This window comes from Centroberyx affinis, unplaced genomic scaffold (assembly GCF_046629955.1).
Source record: "Centroberyx affinis isolate AG114_WGS23_722 - 3 ecotype Tasmania unplaced genomic scaffold, CSIRO-AGI_Caff_v1 ptg000362l_1, whole genome shotgun sequence".
Lineage (NCBI taxonomy): Eukaryota > Metazoa > Chordata > Actinopteri > Beryciformes > Berycidae > Centroberyx > Centroberyx affinis.
The window spans coordinates 168,373-190,893 of NW_027279033.1; the positions used below are offsets into that span (position 1 = coordinate 168,373).

Below are 22,521 nucleotides of genomic sequence, written 5' to 3' on the forward strand. Positions count from 1 at the left end.
TGACTGGCGGTCATACAGTAGTTTACCCTCCTTGTATTTACTATGACATGACTGGTTATAATGCCAGGACACTGTTACAGGACACATGGCTGTTGCTGGGGATCAAACCTGTGACTTTCCATGCTGCTTCTACCTGGGTAGATGACATAAATGAAACAGAATCTATTCATTCTTATCTGTGTAACTTCCTCATGGCTCACTGGAGCTTTGCATCATTGCTAATACTTCCCTCTGTAGCTGCAGCCATAGTGTATGCCATGCTGCCCCAACACACCTAGACTATAGAGATAGTCTACTGTCTGTAGATTTATTGTTGTTGTATTTATAGTTGTTTGATGTGTTGTCCCTGTACCATATGTGTCAGTATGTACTGTCAAACTCTGTCACTTGTTAATATGATTCAGTCCAAGTGATGAAAGGATGCATACCAATATATCTAGTTATTACAATATATATATATATCTATCCTACTATACAATGTAGTTATTACACATTAAATATTTCCTTTGACAAGTCTATGTATTGCTGGTTTAGTGTGTGTGTGTGTGTGTGTGTTACATTGTTTTCCAGTGTTTTGAATACTGAAATGATGCTATGTAATATGAAGTTCTTTGGCACTCCATGTTCTGCACCAAACTAACCTGTGATCAATTAACTTTTAGAAGAAAAGATCATTTACCTGATAAGTCCGTTATTCAATATCTATAAAGCCTTGAATTAACCACTGTCCTTTAAAAAGTAAAATCATTTGTTTGAATTTTTATTTGATTTGATATGATTTTTGTCATTTAGAGGTTTCCCAAACTCTAAAGTTTGACCACAGAAAACAACAACAATAGCAAACCAGATGCTTTATTGTGTGTGGGTGTGTAACTTGGAGCAGTCTTTGTCCAGCTGCTGCTTGAATACGCACCATGTGAAGAGCAAGCAAGCACCTTCTGTTGTCTTATACTGCCACCTGCTGGCTATTTTTGGAATCACTTTCACATGGGCAGCTACTTTGGCTGCATGCAGTACGTCAGTGATAAAACATGTACAGACTACTTTAGCTCAGTCTGGAGATTCATAGACATTAACAGCACTATCACTGATCTGTGACCTGCTGTCTGCAGTTATTGTAGGTTTCCTTCATGTGTATTTCCTGTGTTATTTTGCTTTTCAATTGCTTTGACTGATGAAATGATGCTATTAAATGTCTATAAAATTTAGCTCTACTGCTTATCACCAGATAATCGTATACTGAACAAAAATGTATATACAATTTATATACAAAAATGCATATCTGTAGCCCTAGTCATGTGAGATCCATAGTTCAGTGCCTAATAAATGTCTTTTTTCAAGATAAAACATTTTAGAGTGGCCTTTTATTGTGACCAGCCCAAGGCACACCTGTGCAATAATCATGCTGTTTAATCAGCATCTTGATATGCCACACCTGTCAGGTGGATGGATTATCTTGGCAAAGGAGAAGTGCTCACTAACACGGATTTAAACAAATTTGTGACCAAAATGTGAAAGAAATAAGCCTTTTGTGTGCACAGAAAAAGTCTTAGATCTTTTATTTCAACTCATGGAAGGGAGCAAAAACAAAAGTGTTGCGTTTACATTTTTGTTCAGTGTAGAATGATACAGATGTTGCATAAGTATGGGAAGAGTCTAAAATCACCAAAATGCCATAACCATTTTAGAAAAACAAAACAAAAAAACCCATTACCTGAAGTTCATCATGAATTAATCATCATTCATATGAATGAGCATATTTTTTTGCACATCCTGTATAATGTATATATTCTTTAATGTCATTTAATATTTCATATTCTCATAATAATACTCATATTCATCTCATTTATTGTATATTGCATACTGATATTTTCGCGTGTAGCTCTGAGTGATGGCTAGGTGGCCTAATAATTTAAATGTGAACATTTAATATTCAACGTTATATCTCATTTCAATGGCCTGTTCACACTAGTCTAAGATGATAAAAGGATGATTAAAACATTCAAGAAATCAAGAGCACCTTTGTAACCAATGAGCATCCCTGACACATTGACACACCACTTTGATACAAAAGCCATGCTGCATGAAGAAACAACAGTAAGACAAGGTATTAACACAGTAGAGGTCATCTAGAGCAACATACAGGTTCTCTCTCGGCTCTTTCCACTCCCTCCACTGGGCTTGATGCTTGCTCCTCCCATCTCTCTGCCAGCTGTAAAATGCACAGCCTTTACACTGGAAAAGTGATGACAATAAGTGATACAAGAAACACTGGAGAGGCATATCAATTTGGCTGCAAATGCTAGCTGGATAGAGGAGCATGCTACTGGTACGCTGGTAGAAAAACTGTTGACATGCCGCTTATTCTTAACGGATTTCTGGGGAATGCAGTCGTCAAAATTCAAGCAGCTATAGAAACGAATGGTGTGACGTTTCAAGTGGGCCACGCCTACAAGGTGCGGTACAAGCGCGAAACCCTATTCACTTTCTATAGGCAAAACAAAGATAGCCTATCGACATTTTCTGTTGCCTTTTCTGTGTTATAGTAATTTATGTGACATGTTACATGGTGTTGTTAATTGCCCTTAACCGTTTCACATCTGTCAAACAACTGCATGCTCATTATAATTTAATCATTTGGAAGTTGCAAAATGCTAACTGCTAATGCCGCTAGCATTTTGCGACTAGCTAGAGTCATGCTAGCATTTTGACACTTCAAGAAAAAAACATTTTAATGATATTGCTGTTGTTTGACACCCATGAAAAGGTAACGACAAATTGTTTATGCCATATACACTTCACATAAATTATTAAAACAAAGCAACCACAGAAAATGTGGATTTATTGTTTGTTCGTATTGAATAGGGTTTTGCACTTGTAGTACTACACTTTGTGGGCGTGGCCTTTTTGCCGCGTCATCGCCATTATCTAACATGCAAAGTTGCCATGCATGTATTCAATATGTTGCTCAGCCAGAGAAATATATATATATATATATATATATACTGTATATCCAGTGGTGGAAGAAGTATTCAGATCTTTGACTTAAGTAAAAGTAGCAATACCACAGTGTAAAAATACTTTGTTACAAGTAAAAGTCCTGCATTCAAAATCTCACTTAAGTCAAAGTACAAAAGTATTAGCATCAAAATGTACTTAAAGTAGCAAAAGTAAAAGTAGTCATTATGCAGAATGGCCCATTTCAGAATCATATATATCATGTTATTGGACTATAATTATTGATGCATTAATGTGTTCATCACTTTAATGTTGCAGCTGGTAAAGTTGGAGCTAATTTTAATTACTTTATATACTGCTGGGTAGCTTAACCTATAAAAATATATCATAATTTATTAGTTGATTTATAATTTGTATTAATAATCTAAATCTGCAAAGTAACTAGTAACTAAAGCTGTCAAATAAATGTAGTGGAGTAAAAAGTACAATATTTCCCTCTGAAATGTAGTGGAGTGGAAGTATAAAGTAGCATGAAATTGAAATAAGTAAAGTACAAGTACCTCTAAATTGTACTTAAGTACAGTACTTGAGTAAATGCACTTAGTTACATTCCACCACTGTGTATATGTATATAAAATTGAGGCAGTGAGTTACCTTTACGGAGGACGTTTTTCTCAAAGTAGCCCGGCATGTTCATGTTGCCAGCGGGCCGGTACTGGCCGACCACAAACACGGTTTGGCCGTCGGTCGCCAGGCCCACGCCCACCTGGGTGCTTTCCTTCCACACCACCTGGGTGAAATGGCCTGGAGGAAGCAACACAGAACACACACGCATCTCTTTATGGTTAGTAACTGTCTCTCTCTCTCTCTCACACACGCACACACACACCTTGGGGAAATACAGTGCTGCCTAGCGTAAGCCTTGTGTCTGATGCACTGTCATCAAGATATATTTGAATGTTTATTTTAACACATCTTGTTTTATCAAATACCATTATATTGTAGGAACTATTACAAAAATCAACTGGATACCATCTAAAACCTTGTTTTTCAGCTGTCTGTCAATTGCAACCTTCTCATTTGCCAAAAATGAGACAATGAGCTTATATAATAAGCTACTTTCATCAGTTTATTTTAATGATCATGAGATAATCACAATAGTAATTTATTCCATATATACTAAACATTTCTGTGAAATAGCTCAGTTTGTTTCTCCATAAAATCACTGTCAATGTTACTCATTGACAAAAACCCTCTCAACAAGAAATAGTTTGTCCCAAAATTATCTATCCTGCACCACAAGATGCACTTTTTATAACACATTTTAAATATTGTAATTTTTTACAAAGTAGTTTCTAGAGGAAATTAACAGTGTAACACCTATACAGTGGTGGAAGAAGTATTCAGATCTTTGATTTAAGTAAAAGTAGCAATACCACAGTGTAAAAATACTTTGTTACAAGTAAAAGTCCTGCATTCAAAATCTTACTTAAGTCAAAGTACAAAAGTATTAGCATCAAAATATACTTAAAGTAGCAAAAGTAAAAGTAGTCATTATGCAGAATGGCCCATTTCAGAATTATATATATCATGTTATTGGACTATAATTATTGATGCATTAATGTGTTCATCACTTTAATGTTGCAGCTGGTAAAGTTGGAGCTAATTTTAATTACTTTATATACTGCTGGGTATCTTAATCTATAAAAATATATCATAATTTATTAGTTGATTTATAATTTGTATTAATAATCTAAATCTGCAAAGTAACTAGTAACTAAAGCTGTCAAATAAATGTAGTGGAGTAGAAAGTACAATATTTCCCTCTGAAATGTAGTGGAGTAGAAGTATAAAGTAGCATGAAATGGTAATACTCAAGTAAAGTATAAGTACCTCTACATTGTACTTAAGTATAGTACTTGAGTAAATGCACTTAGTTACATTCCACCACTGCACCTATATTAATGTTACAAATGTTATTTAACGTCATCTAGTAATTATATATAAAGCTTATGAAATTTTGATTTGAAAAGTACCATGCCATATCTGGTTCCAAAATATGAAAAAAATATAAGCTATGTTATCTGTTGATGTAACCCAGCAAAATGAACAAATTAAATTAAATTAATACATTAATGTATGCTTTTCCTCAAATATCTAAAATCATTATGGCTTGAGTTAAGTCAGTTAAGTGAGTTGTTGGATTAGCCTACCAGTTTTCTGGCCAAATCCAGGGCTGCTCCAGCTGTAGTCCTTGATCTCACTGTACCAGCTCTCTACAGCCTCCTTCCCTATAACATACAGATGCAAGAGAAAACATGCATAATAGCACACTATGAATTTGCTTGAACATTTGAATTTGCAGATCGGACTTTTAGTTCTGCAAACATTTCTCAGAGGAAGAAATAATCTCATTGGTTGAGTTAAACTTCAATGGGCGGAGCCAAAGAACCACCGTTTTTCAGAGCGCAAGTTACTCTGGTCAAAACATAAATAAAAATATAAATGGCAAGGACTTTTTTCATTCATTCATGACCATGGCATTCATGATCTTGGAAGGATAGCCGGTTACCTAGACAGCTATAGACTAGTATGGCTGGTTTGGACTTGGAAGGTCAAGCATTTTTCACAGCACTAGACTTCACACTAATCGAAGGGCTGATAAAAGCGGGGGTGTCTAATGCACCTGTCAGTTTCATGGGTTCGGAGCTCGACGCAAAGTAGAGGTTCTCTCCGTCCTTGGTCTCGCTGTGCTCCATGGAATTGATTGACAGCAGGTGATCGGCCCATTCCTGGGCCGTGGCGGACAGGTCGCTGTTGAGGCACATCGGAGGCGCGCTGTGCTGCTTCCTGTAGGCATTGTGGGTTGCAAGGAACTCCTTCTTAAAGCTTGCATCTGGAGACCAAATAAAAAAAGACACGGAGATGAGTTTTTGGTACTTAAAACGGGACGGTAAAATTCATATTCGACAGGTTGAATCGGCACTGGAATTCCTGCCTTGTGGCAAGGAAGAGCTCCTTGATGAAGTTGTCTTTCAGGTTATGGCAAGTATGTGGAAAAGAATGTATTTACACTGGCATGAATCAAATGAGGCACTAACCTGCCATTGTGTCTGCTGTTTTATGGGCTGAAATGAAAAAGCATGCGGTTAGGCTACATAGAAAACACAACATCACATAAAAACAACCACTCTGCAAATGAATGATTACAAAACCAATTCACAAATCTTCAGTTGTACAAAAAAAAATGGTGAGAAATTAGTCACTTCCAACAATCTAGTGCTTTTCTACATTATGCAATGTAATAATAAATAATAATAAATGCACATATACCCTCCTGTAACAACAGTGATCTGTAGCACTCACCTGGTTCACCGTGTTGTCCCAGGGTCTGGAGGTATGTCTCGGTAAAGTTAAAGCTTTGCCATCTCCGGCCAATATTTATATACAGTAGATGAGCTGGACCTCTCCCTCCTCATCTCAATATGTAGGAGGAGACAGACAGACACCCAGCCGCAGCGTGTAAGCCTGTAATTATCTCACGGTGCCTTTGCATGCCAAATAATGTTGAGAAATGTTGAGTACAGTGCGCTTAATTAGAATAGTCTGGCACAGTGTACAATGTTGGTTAGTAGGCTTCACCTTTATCTATTACTGAACAAAAATTGAAACGCAACACTTTTGTTTTTGCTCCCATTTTTCATGAGTTGAAATAAAAGATCTAAGACTTTTTCTATGCACACAAAAGGCTTATTTCTCTCAAATTTTGGTCACAAATTTGTTTAAATCCATGTTAGTGAGCACTTCTCCTTTGCCAAGATAATCCATCCACCTGACAGGTGTGAAATATTAGGATGCTGATTAACAGTGTGATTATTGCACAGGTGTGCCTTGGGCTGGTCACAATAAAAGGCCACTCTAAAATATGCAGTTTTATCTTGAAAAAAGACATGTATTAGGCACTGAACTATGGATCTCACATGACTAGGGCTACAGATATGCATTTTTTGAAAACCAGTCAGTATCTGGTGTGACCACCATTTGCCTCATGCAGTGCGACACATCTCCTTCACATAGAGTTGATCAGGTTGTTGATTGTGTCCACTCCTCTTCAATGGCTGTGCCAAGTTGCTGGATATTGGCAGGAATTGGAACACGCTGTCGTACACGCCGATCCAGAGCATCCCAAACATGCTCAATGGGTGACATGTCTGGTGAGTATGCAGGCCATGCAAGAACTGGGATGTTTTCAGCTTCCAGGAACCGTGTACAGATCCTTGCAACATGGGGCCGTGCATTATCATGCTGCAACATGAGCTCTGGTGGACATCCCTGCAGTCAAAACTTGCGACATCTGTGGCATTGTGTTGTGTGATAAAACTGCACATTTTAGAGTGGCCTTTTATTGTGAGCAGCCCAAGGCACACCTGTGCAATAATCATGCTGTTTAATCAGCACCTTGATATGCCACACCTGTCAGGTGGATGGATTATCTTGGCAAAGGAGAAGTGCTCACTAACACGGATTTAAACAAATTTGTGACCAAAATTTGAGAGAAATAAGCCTTTTGTGTGCATAGATTTTATTTCAACTCATGAAAAATGGGAGCAAAAACAAAAGTGGTGCGTTTCAATTTTTGTTCAGTATAATATCCCACATCCAGATGAAAAGTGAGTGATACTTGTTGGGGAAAGTGAGTTTTTGTCTTCTTTTTTTGGTTGTTCTGCCCCTCACGTTGTCCTCCTGAACCAGATACAGTAAGATAGATTTTGGCATCAGACCAGATCAGATCAAGTTACAACAAAACATTTTAGTTTTTTTCTCACAAGGATTTATGGCATTGTTTTCTCCAGTGGGTAAACTGGATTTACCTCGCTGGATCTAATATGCAAAACAAGAACCCATTTGATGTATTTTCATATTCATTAGACAAGTTAAGAATTGCAGAAAAAGAGGAAAACAAAGAGTGCAGATGGGGACGCTGCAAAACAGGTTCTGGTTCTGGTAAACACTCTTCGCCTCACCTGCCATCCGACGCAACCATCTGAAGCCACTGGTGGTTTTAACGAGCCCGGGCCTGAATTAAGCACAGAGAAGCGCACATTAGCTAGCCATAAAATGTGGCATTACAGGGACTTGATGCATGGTTGTGTTTACCACAAATCCAGCAAATGTCTTGTTAATCAGAGCGAGAATGTGGCTTGCTTGCCCCATACCTTTGCTATTGACTCCTGTGCTGAGGATTCAAAACAATCTCACTTTTTTCAGCTCACACACATTTGCTTTGTCACCACGTGATGAATTTTCTTTTCAATTTTCAGGCTATTTTACTTGATGAATTACTGTGAAAAAGAGCACACATGCTCTGTATGCTCTGATGAAGGTTTTGTAAACCAACAGCTTGGCCTAATACATGTAAATAGTGTAGATCTAAGTGTGCCGAAGTCCTTCTTCACTGTGAATTCTCATGTAACTGCAAAAAATCTCCTTAACAAGTCTAATATTGAGTCCTAAAATCCAAATTTTCTTAAAATAAGTGAATAAATCTGCCACTGGGATGAAATAGTGTCACTTGTTTCTGATCCAAATCCAACTTGAAACTGCATTTTATCAAACTCCAGAGGCAGATTTTCTCAGTTCTTATAAGAAAATTTGGATTTTAGGACTTAATAATAGACTAAATTACTTGTTAAGATGGAGATGTTTTGCAGTCTAGCAAAGCTGGGCGAGCAGTAGACACTCTATACACTACTAGATTCATTACTGGAAGCAGAAGTGTAAAGTAACAAAGTATAAGTACTCTCGTTACTGTACTTCAGTAGTTTTTTTGAGGATTTGTACTTTTTAAAGTATTTTTATAATGTTATACTTTTACTCTTACTCGAGTAATTTAAATAATAGATATTCTACTTCGCTACTTTTAAATGTACATTCCGTTACTGAGTAAATTCAGATTTTTGTTTTGCACACCGCACTATGAAAACAGCACGGTAGCATCGGGACTGCTCGCTAACAGGTCCAGAATCACTTCCGCATTTAGGGCGCAACTGGCGGCTCGTTAGTGCAGTGGCGTAGACGATCCACAAAATTGTAATGATCCCCATCGTCACATTAGGTCAGAAATCTGTTTCATTTGACACGGCTGATAGCCATAGCAAAATGGATGGATCTGATTCTGATATTGCTGCTGCTAGCAGCTCAGGCTACACCCATCCAGCTAGCTAGCTAGGCTAGATAATTAGCAAGGTGTGTGTTGGGGACTGCCCATTGTTCCGACGGCCCATTATTCCGAAACCCCAATAGTCCGAAAAATGTCCCATTGGAGGCCCTGCCTCCTAATGTTTCACACCCTCTTTCCCCCGGTTGATTGGGAGCATCTGTGTATATAAACATCGAACAAAAAGTTCGGAAATTTGTGTTTGGTAGATTATTTCTCTGTTGTAACAATGCTTCTTGGCAATACATTTTATACCGTTGGAAAGCCTGTTTATTTCCCTTTTAAATGGTGCCCCATTTGTAAGGAACATGCATTTGTGGGATGAGCAGCACAGCTGAGTATGTGGGTTGCGCTCATGAAAAATTTGCCAAATCTTCTCTGCCAATGCCAAACAGCTTATTCTGCTGTTGCTATTGACTCTTGTTTTGAGCTTCCGGTACCCCCAGGTGCTGACAATCAGATACCCTATTGGCACCTGCACTGGAACCTGAACATGTGGAGGAACGTTATGTTCAGCGATGAGTCCAGATTCTGCCTACGGAAGTTGGATCGTAGGGTCAAAGTGCGGAGAAGACGGGGAGAACGCTATGCTGATTGCTGCACCGATAGAGTAACACCTTTTGGTGGAGGCGGTGTGATGGTGTGGGGCGGCATCTCCATCACTGGAAAAACAAGGCTTGTCATCATTGGAGGCGATCTCAATGCAGAGAGATATCGAGATGAGATTCCGCAACCGGTGGCAATCCCATATCTCCACAGTCTGGGACCGAACTCCATCCTCCAAGATGACAACGCTCGCCCCCACAGAGCGGGGTTTATCAGAGACTACCTCCAGAATTTGGGAGTAGAGAGAATGGAATGGCCTGCCAACAGTCCTGACCTCAACCCAATTGAACACTTATGGGATCAGCTTGGGCGTGCTGTTCGTGCTAGAGTGACCGACACAACCACGTCGGCTGACTTGCGACAAATCCTGGTTGAGGAGTGGAATGCCATCCCACAGCAGTGTGTGACCAGGCTGGTGACCAGCATGAGGAGGAGGTGCCAGGCTGTTGTGGCTGTGTATGGTTCTTCCACACGCTACCCAGGCTCCTGACTGTTTGTTAAATGAATAAATTGTAAAATTGCCAATATGTCTTGTTTCTTCCTTGTTACTGATAGACTTCAATCATCCAATCCACCAAACACCACCAAACAAGAGTCAATAGCAACAGCAGAATAAGCTGTTTGGCATTGGCAGAGAAGATTTGGCAAATTTTACATGAGCGCAACCCACATACTCAGCTGTGCTGCTCATCCCACAAATGCATGTTCCTTACAAATGAGGCACCATTTAAAAGGAAAATAAACAGGCTTTCCAACGGTATAAAATGTATTGCCAAGAAGCATTGTTACAACAGAGAAATAATCTACCAAACACAAATTTCCGAACTTTTTGTTCGATGTTTATATGGCTGTCGGAACTGACGTCCGATAACTTACCAACTACATCACTTGGCTGCTCCAAACATCAGACCATGTGCGTCCATGAAGAAAACGTGAGTAGATTGTTCTTCTTAGGGAATTAAGCCTCACTACCATCGTAATATCACTGCTGCATGGAACGCTGCAGAATTCCAACCAGGGAAATAGGATTGTTAGAGTAAATATCCGACCGGGAGGTCCGATAGCCAGCTTCCTCCGTTGCACCCGGGAAGGTCCGATGACGTCATTCTGCATAATAATTAGCCATGTGCTTCTGTTTGTTTGAGAAACGATGGAAGATTCAGTGTGAACAAGGTATGAAACATTAGGAGGCAGGGCCGACTGATTGCAGGCCATGAATCTTTCTAACTGCAGGGAGAGTGTGTATTTTCGGAGCAATGGGCGTTTGTTTTCGGGATAATTAAAATATAAAACATTTTTTAAGTAACGCAAATGTACTTTTACTTGAGTACTTTTAAATAGGCTACTTTTTTACTCTTGAGTAATTTCCTGGACTAGTAATTTTACTTGTACTTGAGTTAATTTTCACTGAAGTAACAATAGGCTACTTGTACTTGAGTAGGATTTGTCAGTACTCTTTCCACCTCTGACTGGAAGAAGCCTGTAGATAAAACAAATATTCATTGGTTTGCAAGAAAAAGGCGGTTATCACAAAAATTAAATACATAGCAATTTGTGTATCAGAAATACACTGCCCGTCAAAAGTTTGGGGACACCACATTTTTCTTTATTTTTAGTATTTTCCACATTTTAGAATAACAAATAACACAAATGGAATTATGCAGCGACCAAAAAAGTGTTAAAGAAATCAAAACTATCTTATTTTAGATTCTTTAAAGTAGCCTCTCTGCCTTGATGGAAAGGCAAAGGCTTTGGAAAGAAATTCATACATTGGATCAACTTCACTATTTATATTTGTCTAAGAAACTAATGTCAAGCATTTAAGCATAAGCCATTTAGATCAAAATGGCTGTAAGAGAATGAAAAACATAGTTCAGTTCAATCAGGTGGGTCCAAACTTTTGACAGGCAGTGTACATTTGTCATCATCTCACGATCCTCCATCATAAAAGACAGCAGTGAGTGTATTAGCAGAACATTGGATAAGCTGTGTTACATAACAAGAGCGATCTGACATTTGGTATCCATGACTTAGTGAATTTGCATAAAGATAGATAGAAACCAGTTTTGACCTGTTTCATGGAAATTGCTCTAAATGTCATAAGTATGTGCTTTGGAAACAAATTCCAATCTCGTGGCAGAAGACTGAGCCTGTTATTATCAGCACATTTTTATGATGAAAAGCTTTGTGGAAAAACAGCTTGAACGCAGCTCTCAGCTCAGTCAAAAGCCTTAAGGGAGATTTAAATTGTCACTTTAAGTATGGAAGGCGATGGTTGTGTCAGTGACATTGCGCAACATTGGTGTCAATTCACAACAACATAATGCCTGTCTACTGTATACCTGTCACTCCTCACACTCACATTCAGTTCTTTAGTCTGTATTTGTGTTTGTGGTTTGTGTGTCTGTGTGTATTTATGTTCGCGTGCCTGTGGGCAGATTAAAAAGTGTTGATTGATGGTTAATCACCAAACTGAAGATAATAAAGGTATAGGGGAGGAGTAGTGTAAATGCCATGGGCTACATTTTTACCAATCTTGGTGCCAAGCCAAGAGGAAATCATATATACAACATACAACTTGTTATAACCTAATAAAATGTAGAAATGTGAATCCTATGTTTCAGTAAGAAACCAACAAGAACTCGCACACCGATAAAACAAAAAGGAGTAAATCCAAAAGATGCAAAAAGAGGAGTGACATTTATTTACATCAGGTGCAAGAGTGACAAAAGTGAAAAAACAAAATTAAACAACAGATAAACATCCAGAAAAGTTCCCATTGATGATGATCTATGACATATTTTCTATTGTGATTTCTCTTTTCCTTTTTTTTAGTGGATGAATTCTTTGCTGTATCATAGGATAATAACAGAATATAATATAACAAATGGGGTTATAGACATGTATATATGTACATACATAACCAAACAATTTCAAAATTAGAACATGTTATGTAGAAATGTATGAATGAAAAATATGAAAAAAATGGATTACAGCATTATAAGGGTAAAATAGCAGCAGTTGTAGCAGTAGAATTTAATGAGGCGAAGAAAAAATGAAAATAATCAAAATACGTACAATATGAAAATATATATGACATATGTGCAGTATGACAAAAAAGAGAAGAGAAGGAAAGAAAGACCATATGGAGTCTTAAAAAGAAAATGAGAGAAGGAAAAGGGGTCTGTTAGTTTCTTGCTAAAGCTAATGCAGGTTGTTCATGCTAATGTGCTATGGTTGCTAGCGCTAATGTCATAAGCTAAAAGGATTTCTTCCTTTTTTATCAGTGTACAAATACATTTCAGCTGCCATATTGCACAAAATGTATGGAGGAAGGAATTTCTTGACATTTACCATCTTAAAGAATAGACACTGTTGCGTAAATCGAATCAAACCTGCGACCGTCTGGTTACAGTAGTGCAGCGTCTCCATCCGCCAGACCACCCACCGTCGTCAAATAAGAACAAATACATACAAATTGTGACTCCACCATAGAGTAAAAAAGTAAAAAGTTATGAAGAAAGAAAGAAAGAAAGACCATATGTAGTCTTTAAAAGAAAATGAGAGAAGGAAAAGGGGGCTATTACTTTCTTGCTAAAGCCAATGCAAGTTGTTCATGCTAATGTGCTATGGTTGCTAGTGCTAATGTCATAAGCTAAAAGGATTTCTTCCTTTTTTTTTTTTATCAGTGTGTGAATACATTTCAGCTGCCATATTGCACAAAGTGTATGGAGGAAGGAATTTCTTCACATTTACCATCTTAAACCCGCAATAAGCGATATCAGACTTTATAACCAATCCTGAAACTAACGTGTGGAGATTTGTGGGTGCATTCCATTTGGCCAAAATGCGTCCTCTCCTCCGTCCTCGCGGCCTCGTCTCCTCGCTGACTCGGCATCCAAAAATGAGCCGCCATCATGAAGGACGTTCCAATTGGTCAAAAAACGCATGAAGGATCCTTCAAGTCTCCTCGCCTCCGTCCTCCAATAAGGCGTGGTCGGAGGATACTCAGGTGTATCCTCGATGCGGAAATAATGAGTGAAGTCAATTAACCATTGGCACGTGCGGATATAAGCCCGCCTCCATACCATCAGAAAACGTGTGGACATTGGCAGAAAAAAAATCCACAGGTGTAAGTAGCCCCAACTTGTTATATATTCTTCAAACAGAAATAGCAGAGGTTTTAAATGTTAGCCGAACATTTGTTAATGAAGAGTTACGTTAAAAATTCATATACTGACAGATCTGTTGTAGTTGTAGGATGTCAAACTTTTCCCAAATAGGCATCAGTAAATGATCTTAAGGCTTGAATGTGATTATAGGGACAGAGGAGTCGCGCCAGCTGATCCTCCAGCGCATAGAGAGGGTGAGCGGGGGGCAAGTAACGTGAATTTTATATGGAGTTATTTTATAGGATTCATCATTAATATGAATGAATCACTCCATGATCTAATAAGCCTGAATGAAATCTGTTCATTAGGACATAGAAATAGCCTATAAATGCACACATGCGACTCTTGCGCGTCTCTTTCTAATAGGACCTCAAGTCAGCAGCACCGGGCACTGGGACTGAGGATGGGGAGCAAACGGCTGCAGCTGGCCCCGGTTCTCCCTCATGCATGAGACTACCGGCGGGAGGCCGTCGGCGCTCCCTCCCGCTTTAACAGACTCATGTGTGGAGGACCAGCAGCCGGAGTCAGCCGCTGTGCGCTCCCCATCCAGCCCCGATCCCAGTCCCCCTGATGAGCAACCGGGGCCATCGGATGCTGCTGCCCGCTCCCATGTGTGACCTCCGCGGCTTCCTCGGTTCCCCCGGCAGCCAAGAGGTGTAGAGGAGAGGGAGCTGCTGGGGTTTCTCCGGGAAGAGACCGAGGACGCACGGGCTGAGCAGCAGATGGACCGATTTTCAACTAGGCTATATTAGAGACAATTTTATTTTATTTTTTTAATATAAAAAAATTAATAAAATGCAAATTACTTTGCCTTTTAGGCGTAGCCTACCATGTTTCCATTCTCACCATATTCATAACCTTGGTCACGGTGCGTAATGACCGTTGCCATGACAGCACATAGGCCTATTTTCATCATAAAGGCCGGTATGTTTGTCTTTTTCTGGAATCACTTCTGTGTCTTCTCTGGATCACCAGTTGGTTTGCTGCGTTTGTTTGATGTGTCTCTCATTCAGTATTCATCATGCTTGTATATTGTGTTTGTGTGTTGCCATGGAATTTCTCTTCGGGAGAATAAATTGTTAATAAATTGTTCATTGTTTTAAATAGCACATTTTGCTCTTACAGCTAGATCTATGGTTATTTGGGAATTTATTTATTTATTTAGGAATAAAAAGAAAGCACTTTGGTTCATTGCCAGTGAGTGTCAAACAGCCCACATGATCGTTGTCTAATCCAAGTCGCATAAAGGATAAAGTTGTATAGCACCTTTCTCATCAGTGCAACAAAGTGCTTCACAAAATTAAAATGTAGCATACAGCAAACAGAATAACAAAAAAACTGAATAAAAACAGAAACAGAAACGTTAGTTCAATATGGCGGAGTGAGGACGTTCCAATTGACAAGCCAGGTTCACTCGCCTCCTTGCATCATCTCCTCGTTTCCTCCGTGACCTTTGACCGAGGAGTCGAGGAAGAGACGCGAGGCGAGGAGACGAGGAGAAATCGTTACCAAATGGAATGCACCCTGAGCCTGTTGGAAAAATGGACACTGTGTGCTAGAATGCATTATGAAACATATGTCCCTGACACCTCACAGCCACTAGGGGGCACTCTGTATCAGCCAAACATGATCTGGTTACTGTAATAAGGCCCAGAAAAAAAATGCAAATGGTCTAGTCCATCAACTCTAGATACTGTTCCATTTACATATACAAATTTAGCATTTAGCTGATGCTCTAATCCAGTGATTCAAGGACCCTAATTTAGTCCACATTAGAGCCACAGACCCCCATTTGATGAGATTTTGTCTCTTTAACCCAAATCTGAGAATATTTTTAATGTCAGATATGATTTTGTCCAGAATTCCATGACTATATATGACTATATATTGTAGGTAGAGAGATAACAGTGAAACTATGTTCAAAATAGCCATTCCTCTACATTCTCCAATTGTGTTAACTTCTTGTAAATTAAATAATGGTAAAATTAAAATTCATTAATTTACTGGGGACCCCCTGGAAGCCCCTCAAGGACCCCTGGTGGTCCCCGGACCCCACGTTGAGAACCACTGCTCTAATCCACAGTGACTTGCAATTAGTGAGCAGGTAGCCTTATAGTCACACCTAAAGACACAAATCATAAATTGATGGTATACCTCATAATGATCAAATTGATGTAAGTTGTATGAGAATAGGATCTAGGAATGCTTTTTTGAAACTATAACTGATTTTTTTTTGTTGCTATTGGTGGTTGTTTGCCTTATGATGATCACTGACTGGCGGTCATACAGTAGTTTACCCTCCTTGTATTTACTATGACATGACTGGTTATAATGCCAGGACACTGTTACAGGACACATGGCTGTTGCTGGGGATCAAACCTGTGACTTTCCATGCTGCTTCTACCTGGGTAGATGACATAAGTGAAACAGAATCTATTCATTCTTATCTGTGTAACTTCCTCATGGCTCACTGGAGCTTTGCATAATTGCTAATACTTCCCTCTGTAGCTGCAGCCATAGTGTATGCCATGCTGCCCCAACACACCTAGACTATAGAGATAGTCTACTGTCTGTAGATTTATTGTTTTGTTCATAGATAGTATACTGTCTGTTGTCCCTGTACCTTATGTGTCAGTATGTACTGTCAAGCTCTGTTGTTATGATTCTGTACCAATGTTAACAAGCCAGATTTCAGTGATTCTGAATCTGAGTTGTAATGTCATTCTATGAAATGTCTCCACATATTAAATCTTATTCAAAAAATGCAGGGTTGGGATTTGGCAACAACGGTCCAAGTGATGAAAGGATGCAGAGAAATATCACTACAGTGCTTACAATATATATATCCTACTATAGTTATGACACATTAAATTTTTCTATGTATTGCTAGTTTCCTGTGTGTGTTGTTACATTGTTTTCCAGTGTTTTGAATACTTAAATGATGCTATGTAATGACTATGAAATTCTTTGCCACTCCATATTCTGCACCAAATTAACCTGCAATCAATTAATCTTTTAGAAGAAAAGATAATTACCTGTTAATCCATCATTCAGTATCAATTAAAGACATGAATTAACCACTGTCCTTTAAAAATTTGATTTATTTTATATCATTTTTGTCATATAGAGGTTTCCCAAGAACTGAAGTTTGACCACAGACAACAATAGCAAACCAGATGCTTTATTATTTGTGGGTGTGTAATGTACCTCCCTGTACAGTACACCATTCTGTTGTCTTATACTGCCACCTGCTGGCTATATTTGGAACCACTTTCATATGGCTGCTTTGGCTGCATGTAGTACATGAGTGATAAAACACTTCATGTCGATGGACAGACAACATTAGCTCAGTCTGGAGATTCACAGACATTAACAACACTATTACTGATCTGTGACCTGCTGTCTGCAGTTATTGTAGGTTTCCTTCATGTGTATTTCCTGTGTTGCTTTGCTTTTCAATTGCTTTGACTGATTAAATGATGCGAATAAATGTCTATAAAATTCAGCTCTACTGTTTATTACCAGATAATCTTAGAATGAAAGAGATGTTGCACAAGTATGTGAAGAGTCTAAAATCACCAAAATGCTATAACCATTTTAGAAAAAAACAAACAAAAAAAAAACCATTACCTGAAGTTAAATTAATCATCATTCATGTAAATTAGCATATTTTTTGCACATCCTGTATAATGTAGGCCTATATATTCTTTATTGTCATTTCATATTTCATATTTCATATTCATCTCATTTATTGTATATTGCATATTGATATTTTCGAGTGTAGCTCTGAGTGATGGCTAGGTGGCCTAATAATTTAAATGTGAACATTTCATATTCAACATTATATCTGATTTCAACGGCCTGTTCACACTAGTCTAAGATGATATAAGGATGATTAAATATTCAAGAAATCAAGAGCACATTTGTAACCAATGAGCATCCTTGACACATTGATGTATAAAATGTATTTTCCTTGTATTTACACAGTAGGGGTGATTGGCAGTAGACCGTGTTGAGGTCTACAACTGTAGGGACTGTCCAGGTCATCTAGAACAATGTACAGGTTCTCTCTCGGCTCTTTCCACTCCCTCCACTGGGCTTGATGCCTGCTCCACCCATCTCTCTGCCAGCTGTAAAATGCACAGCCTTTACACTGGAAAAGTGATGACAATAAGTGATACAATAAACGCTGGTGAGGCATATTTATCTGGCTGTAAATGCTAGCTGGATAGAGGAGCATGCTGCTGGTACGCTGGCAGAAAAACTGTTGACATGCCGCTTAGTCTTAAAGGATTTCTGGGGAATGAAGTCGTCAAAATTCAAGCAGTTAACGTTATAGATAAGAATGGCGTGACGTTTCAAGTGGGCCACGCCTACAAGGTGCGGTACAAGTGCGAAACCCTATTCACTCTGTTGCCTTTTCTGTGTTCTAGTAATTTATGTGAAATGTACATGGTGTCCTTACTTGCCCTTAACCTTTTCACGTCCGTCAAACAACTGCATGCTCATTATAACTGAATCATTTGGAAGTCGCAAAATGCTAACTGCTAATGCTGCTAGCATTTTGCGACTAGCTAACTGCTAATGCCGCTAGCATTTTGCGACTAGCTAGTCATGCTAGCATTTTGACACTTAAAGAAAAAAAATCATTTTAATGATATTGCTGTTGTTTGACACCCATGAAAAGGTAACGACAAATTATTTACAACATATACACTTCACATAAATTATTAAAACAAAGCAACCGCAGAAAATGTCGATTTATTGTTTTGCTCATATTGAATAGTTTTGCACTTGCAGTACTGCACTTTGTGGGCGTGGCCTTTTTGCCGCGTCATCGCCATTATCTGACATGCAAAGTTGCCATGCATGTATTCAATATGTTGCTCAGCCAGAGAAATATATACTGTATATGTATATAAAATTGAGGCAGTGAGTTACCTTTAGGGAGGACGTTTTTCTCAAAGTAGTCCGGCATGTTCATGTTGCCAGCGGGCCGGTACTGGCCGACCACAAACACTCTCTGGCCGTCGGTCGCCAGGCCCACGCCCACCTCGGTGCTGTCCTTCCACACCACCTGGGTGAAATGACCTGGAGGAAGCAACACAGAACACACACGCATCTCTTTATGGTAAGTAACTGTGACTGTCTCTCTCTCACACACACACACCCACAGCCTTGTGTCTGATGCACTGTCATCAAGATATATTTTAATGCTTATTTTAACACAAATTGTTTTATCAAATACCATCATTATATATTGTACTGTTAGCTTACACAAATAAGATGGATTCTCCAGCTGTCTGACTGTCAATTGCAACCTTCTCATTTGCCAAAAATTAGACAATGCGCTTATCAGTTTCTTTTAATGATCATAAGATAATCACGATAGATAGTCATTTATTCCATATATAGCCTACTAAACATTTACTGTGAAATACCTCAGTTTGTTTCTCCATAAAATCACTGTCAGTTAAGTCACTCATGCACTTCTTTAGAACTCATTTTAAATATTGTAATGTTTGTCCTTGCTCTACTTTCTGAATATTTATTACAAAGTCGTTTCTAGAGGAGATTAACAGTGTAACACCTATATTAATGTTACAAGTGTTATTAAATATCATCTAGTAATTAAATCTTATGAAATTTTGATTTGAAAAGTACCATGCCATATCTGGTTCCAAAATATGAAAAAAAAAAAAAGTAAGCTATGTCATCTGTTGATGTAACCCAGCAAAGGTTACATGATGGACAAATTACTACATTAATGTATGCTTTTCCTCAAATATCTGAAATCATTATGGCTTGAGTTAAGTCAGTTAAGTGAGTTGTTGGATTAGCCTACCAGTTTTCTGGCCAAATCCAGGGCTGCTCCAGCTGTAGTCCTTGATCTCACTGTACCAGTTCTCTACAGCCTCCTTCCCTATAACATACAGATGCAAGAGAAAACATGCATAATAGCACACTATGAACTTGCTTGAACATTAGAATTTGCAGATCAGACTTTCAGTTCTGCAAACATTTCTCTGGAGGAAGAAATAATCTCATTGGTTGAGTTAAACTTCAATGGGCGGAGCCAAAGAACCACCGTTTTTCAGAGCGCAAGTTACTCTGGTCGAAATATAAATAAAAATATAAATGACAATGACTTTTTTTCATTAATTAATTAATTAATTAATTCATTCATTCATACTTAATTTCATTCATTCCATTCATTTAGCCATCTACAATGACTCCCCTCTGTGCTGGGAGAGGAGACTCCTCTGAGTGGCAATGCACAATGCACTTTTTTGCACATATTAAATATATATCTTGCATTACAGTTAAAATTCTACTTTTTATTCTATTTATTTTTTATCTAGTATAGTAGTTGTAGTGTAGTGTAATATAGTAGTTGTGTAGTATATAGTAGTTGTAGTGTAGTTTTTATATATAGTATATATTTTATAATTCCGTGACTTTTTACCTACCTCATTGTGTGTGTCTTTCGTCATTTATGTGAATTGCTGCTGCAACACTGTAATTTCCCTCTGGGGATAAATAAAGTACTCTATCTATCTATCTATCTATCTATCTATCTATCTATCTATCTATCTATCTATTCATTCATGACCATGGCATTCATGATCTTGGAAGGATAGCTGGTTACCTAGACAGCTCTAGGCTAGTATGGCTAGTTTGAACAAGCATTTTTCAAGCATTTTTCAGAGCACTAGACTTCACAATATTAGCTTCCTCCTCTCCTACCTCTTCCTTTTTTCACTGGGCTTCAGTCTAACGTTACTTAGCCAGAACAACTGCGGTTCTTTGGCTCCGCCCACTGAAGTTTAACTCAACCAAAGAGATTATTTCCGCCTTCAGATCAGCTCTGCATCCAAGAAACGCTTGTAGAACTAAAACATCAATCTCCTTTGAACTGAGCATGAGGTAAATGAGGGTAGACGCATGCAGACAATGAACAAACATCGTCAATCAAACCAATCAATGATGAACTAAGAATACTAATTGAAGGGCTGATAAAAGCGGGGGTGTCTAATGCACCTGTCAGCGTCATGGGTGCGGAGCTCGACGCAAAGTAGATGTTCTCTCCGTCCTTGGTCTCGCTGTGCGCCATGGAATTGATTGACAGCAGGTGATCGGCCCATTTCTGGGCCGTGGCGGACAGGTCGCTGTTGAGGCTCATCGGAGGGGCGCTGTGCTGCTTCCTGTAGGCATTGTGGGTCTCGAGGAACTCCTGCTGAAAGCTTGCACCTGGAGACCAAATTTAAAAAAAAAAGACAACGGGGTGAGTGTGAATCATCAGATGGTACTTAAAACGGGACGGTAAAATTCATATTGTTTCTTGTCCTTTCTTGCCACAACCTGTCCAACGGCAAACGATGAAGTTGTCTTTCAGGTTATGGCAAGTATGTGCAAAAGAATGTATTTACACTGGCATGAGCCAAATGACACACTAACCTGCCATTGTGTCTGCTGTTCTGTGGGCTGAAATGAAAAAAAGAATGCAGTTAGAAGAAGATTGCAGTCCAGCGTTGGAAACCTCCTCATGATATTTCAACTACTCGCTAGCTTCGGAGCTTTTTTGGACATTTCTTAACTGGAGAGTCAATGATGCACGACCAGACACAATTTTAATGCGGACAAATTTGATAATCTAACTTAAAAGATCTTTTCTGGCTAAAATAAGGATGCTATGTCTGTGTGGGTGTTATTATTATCCTGTTGGTTGGTGGAGGGGAGGGGGGTGGAGAGAGGGGTGGGGGGGGGGGGGTAGGGATAGTTGGGTTAAACAGTCAAAATGTATTCTGCAACCTGTTGTATTGTCTGCAACTTGAAATAAAAAATAAATTATATAAAAAAAAAAAAAAAGAATGCGGTTTGGCTACATAGACAAAAAACACATAAAAACAACCACTCTAAAAATGATTACAAGACCAATTCACAAATCATCAAAAAAAAAAAAATGGTGAGAAATGAGTCACTTCCAACAATCTAGTCCTTATCTACATGCAATAAACGCACATATACCCTCCTGCTACTGTGATCTGCAGCACTCACCTGGTTCAGTGGTTCAGCGTGTTGTCCCAGGGTGTTGGAGGTATGTCCCGGTAAAGTTAAAGCCTCTCTGCCATCTCCGGCCAATATTTATACACAGTACACTGAGCTGGACCTCTCCCTCCTCATCTCAATACGTAGGAGGAGACAGACAGACACCCAGCCCCAGCCTGTAAGCCTGTAATTATCTCACGGTGCCTCTGCATGCCAAAAAATGTTGAGAAATTGTTTACTTACAGTACAGTGCGCCTAATTAGAATAGTCTGGCACAGTGTACAATGTTGGTTAGTAGGCTTCACCTTTATGTAATATCCCACATCCAGATGAAAAGTGATCCATGAGTTTTTGTCTTTTTTTTGGGGTCGTTCTGCCCCTCACATTGTCCTCCTGAACCAGATACAGTAAGATAGATTTTGGCATCAGACCAGATCAGATCAAGTTACAGTACACGCAAACGTTTTTGTTTTTTTACATTTTTGGCATTGTTTTCTAGAGAATAGAGACTAGAGAATA

The 22,521-nt window shown here is 38.8% G+C and overlaps 1 protein-coding gene across 1 annotated transcript; it reads right to left on the minus strand.

Moving 5' to 3' along the window:
* Positions 1 to 1,554: 1,554 nt before the first annotated feature.
* On the minus strand, positions 1,555 to 22,121 carry glipr2 (GLI pathogenesis-related 2). Its single transcript, XM_071515632.1, has 11 exons — positions 22,012 to 22,121; positions 21,412 to 21,438; positions 20,995 to 21,204; positions 19,799 to 19,876; positions 18,885 to 19,044; positions 6,325 to 6,386; positions 6,060 to 6,086; positions 5,645 to 5,854; positions 5,172 to 5,249; positions 3,613 to 3,762; positions 1,555 to 2,235 (listed from the first exon to the last, which is right to left on the minus strand). Exons 2-11 carry the CDS (start codon positions 21,416 to 21,418, stop codon positions 2,231 to 2,233), a joined length of 987 nt encoding a protein of 328 aa, XP_071371733.1. The 5' UTR covers positions 21,419 to 21,438; positions 22,012 to 22,121; the 3' UTR covers positions 1,555 to 2,230.
* Between the last annotated feature and the right edge of the window lie 400 nt (positions 22,122 to 22,521).

What these genes read in the sequence shown, in the direction of transcription:
- glipr2 (XM_071515632.1), bottom strand. An exon ending in GGGACAACACGGTGAACCAG is followed by an intron (nt 6,087 to 6,324) that starts GTGAGTGCTACA and finishes TTTTCATTTCAG; the next exon opens with CCCATAAAACAGCAGACACA. An exon ending in CGAACCCATGAAACTGACAG is followed by an intron (nt 5,250 to 5,644) that starts GTGCATTAGACA and finishes TGTATGTTATAG; the next exon opens with GGAAGGAGGCTGTAGAGAGC.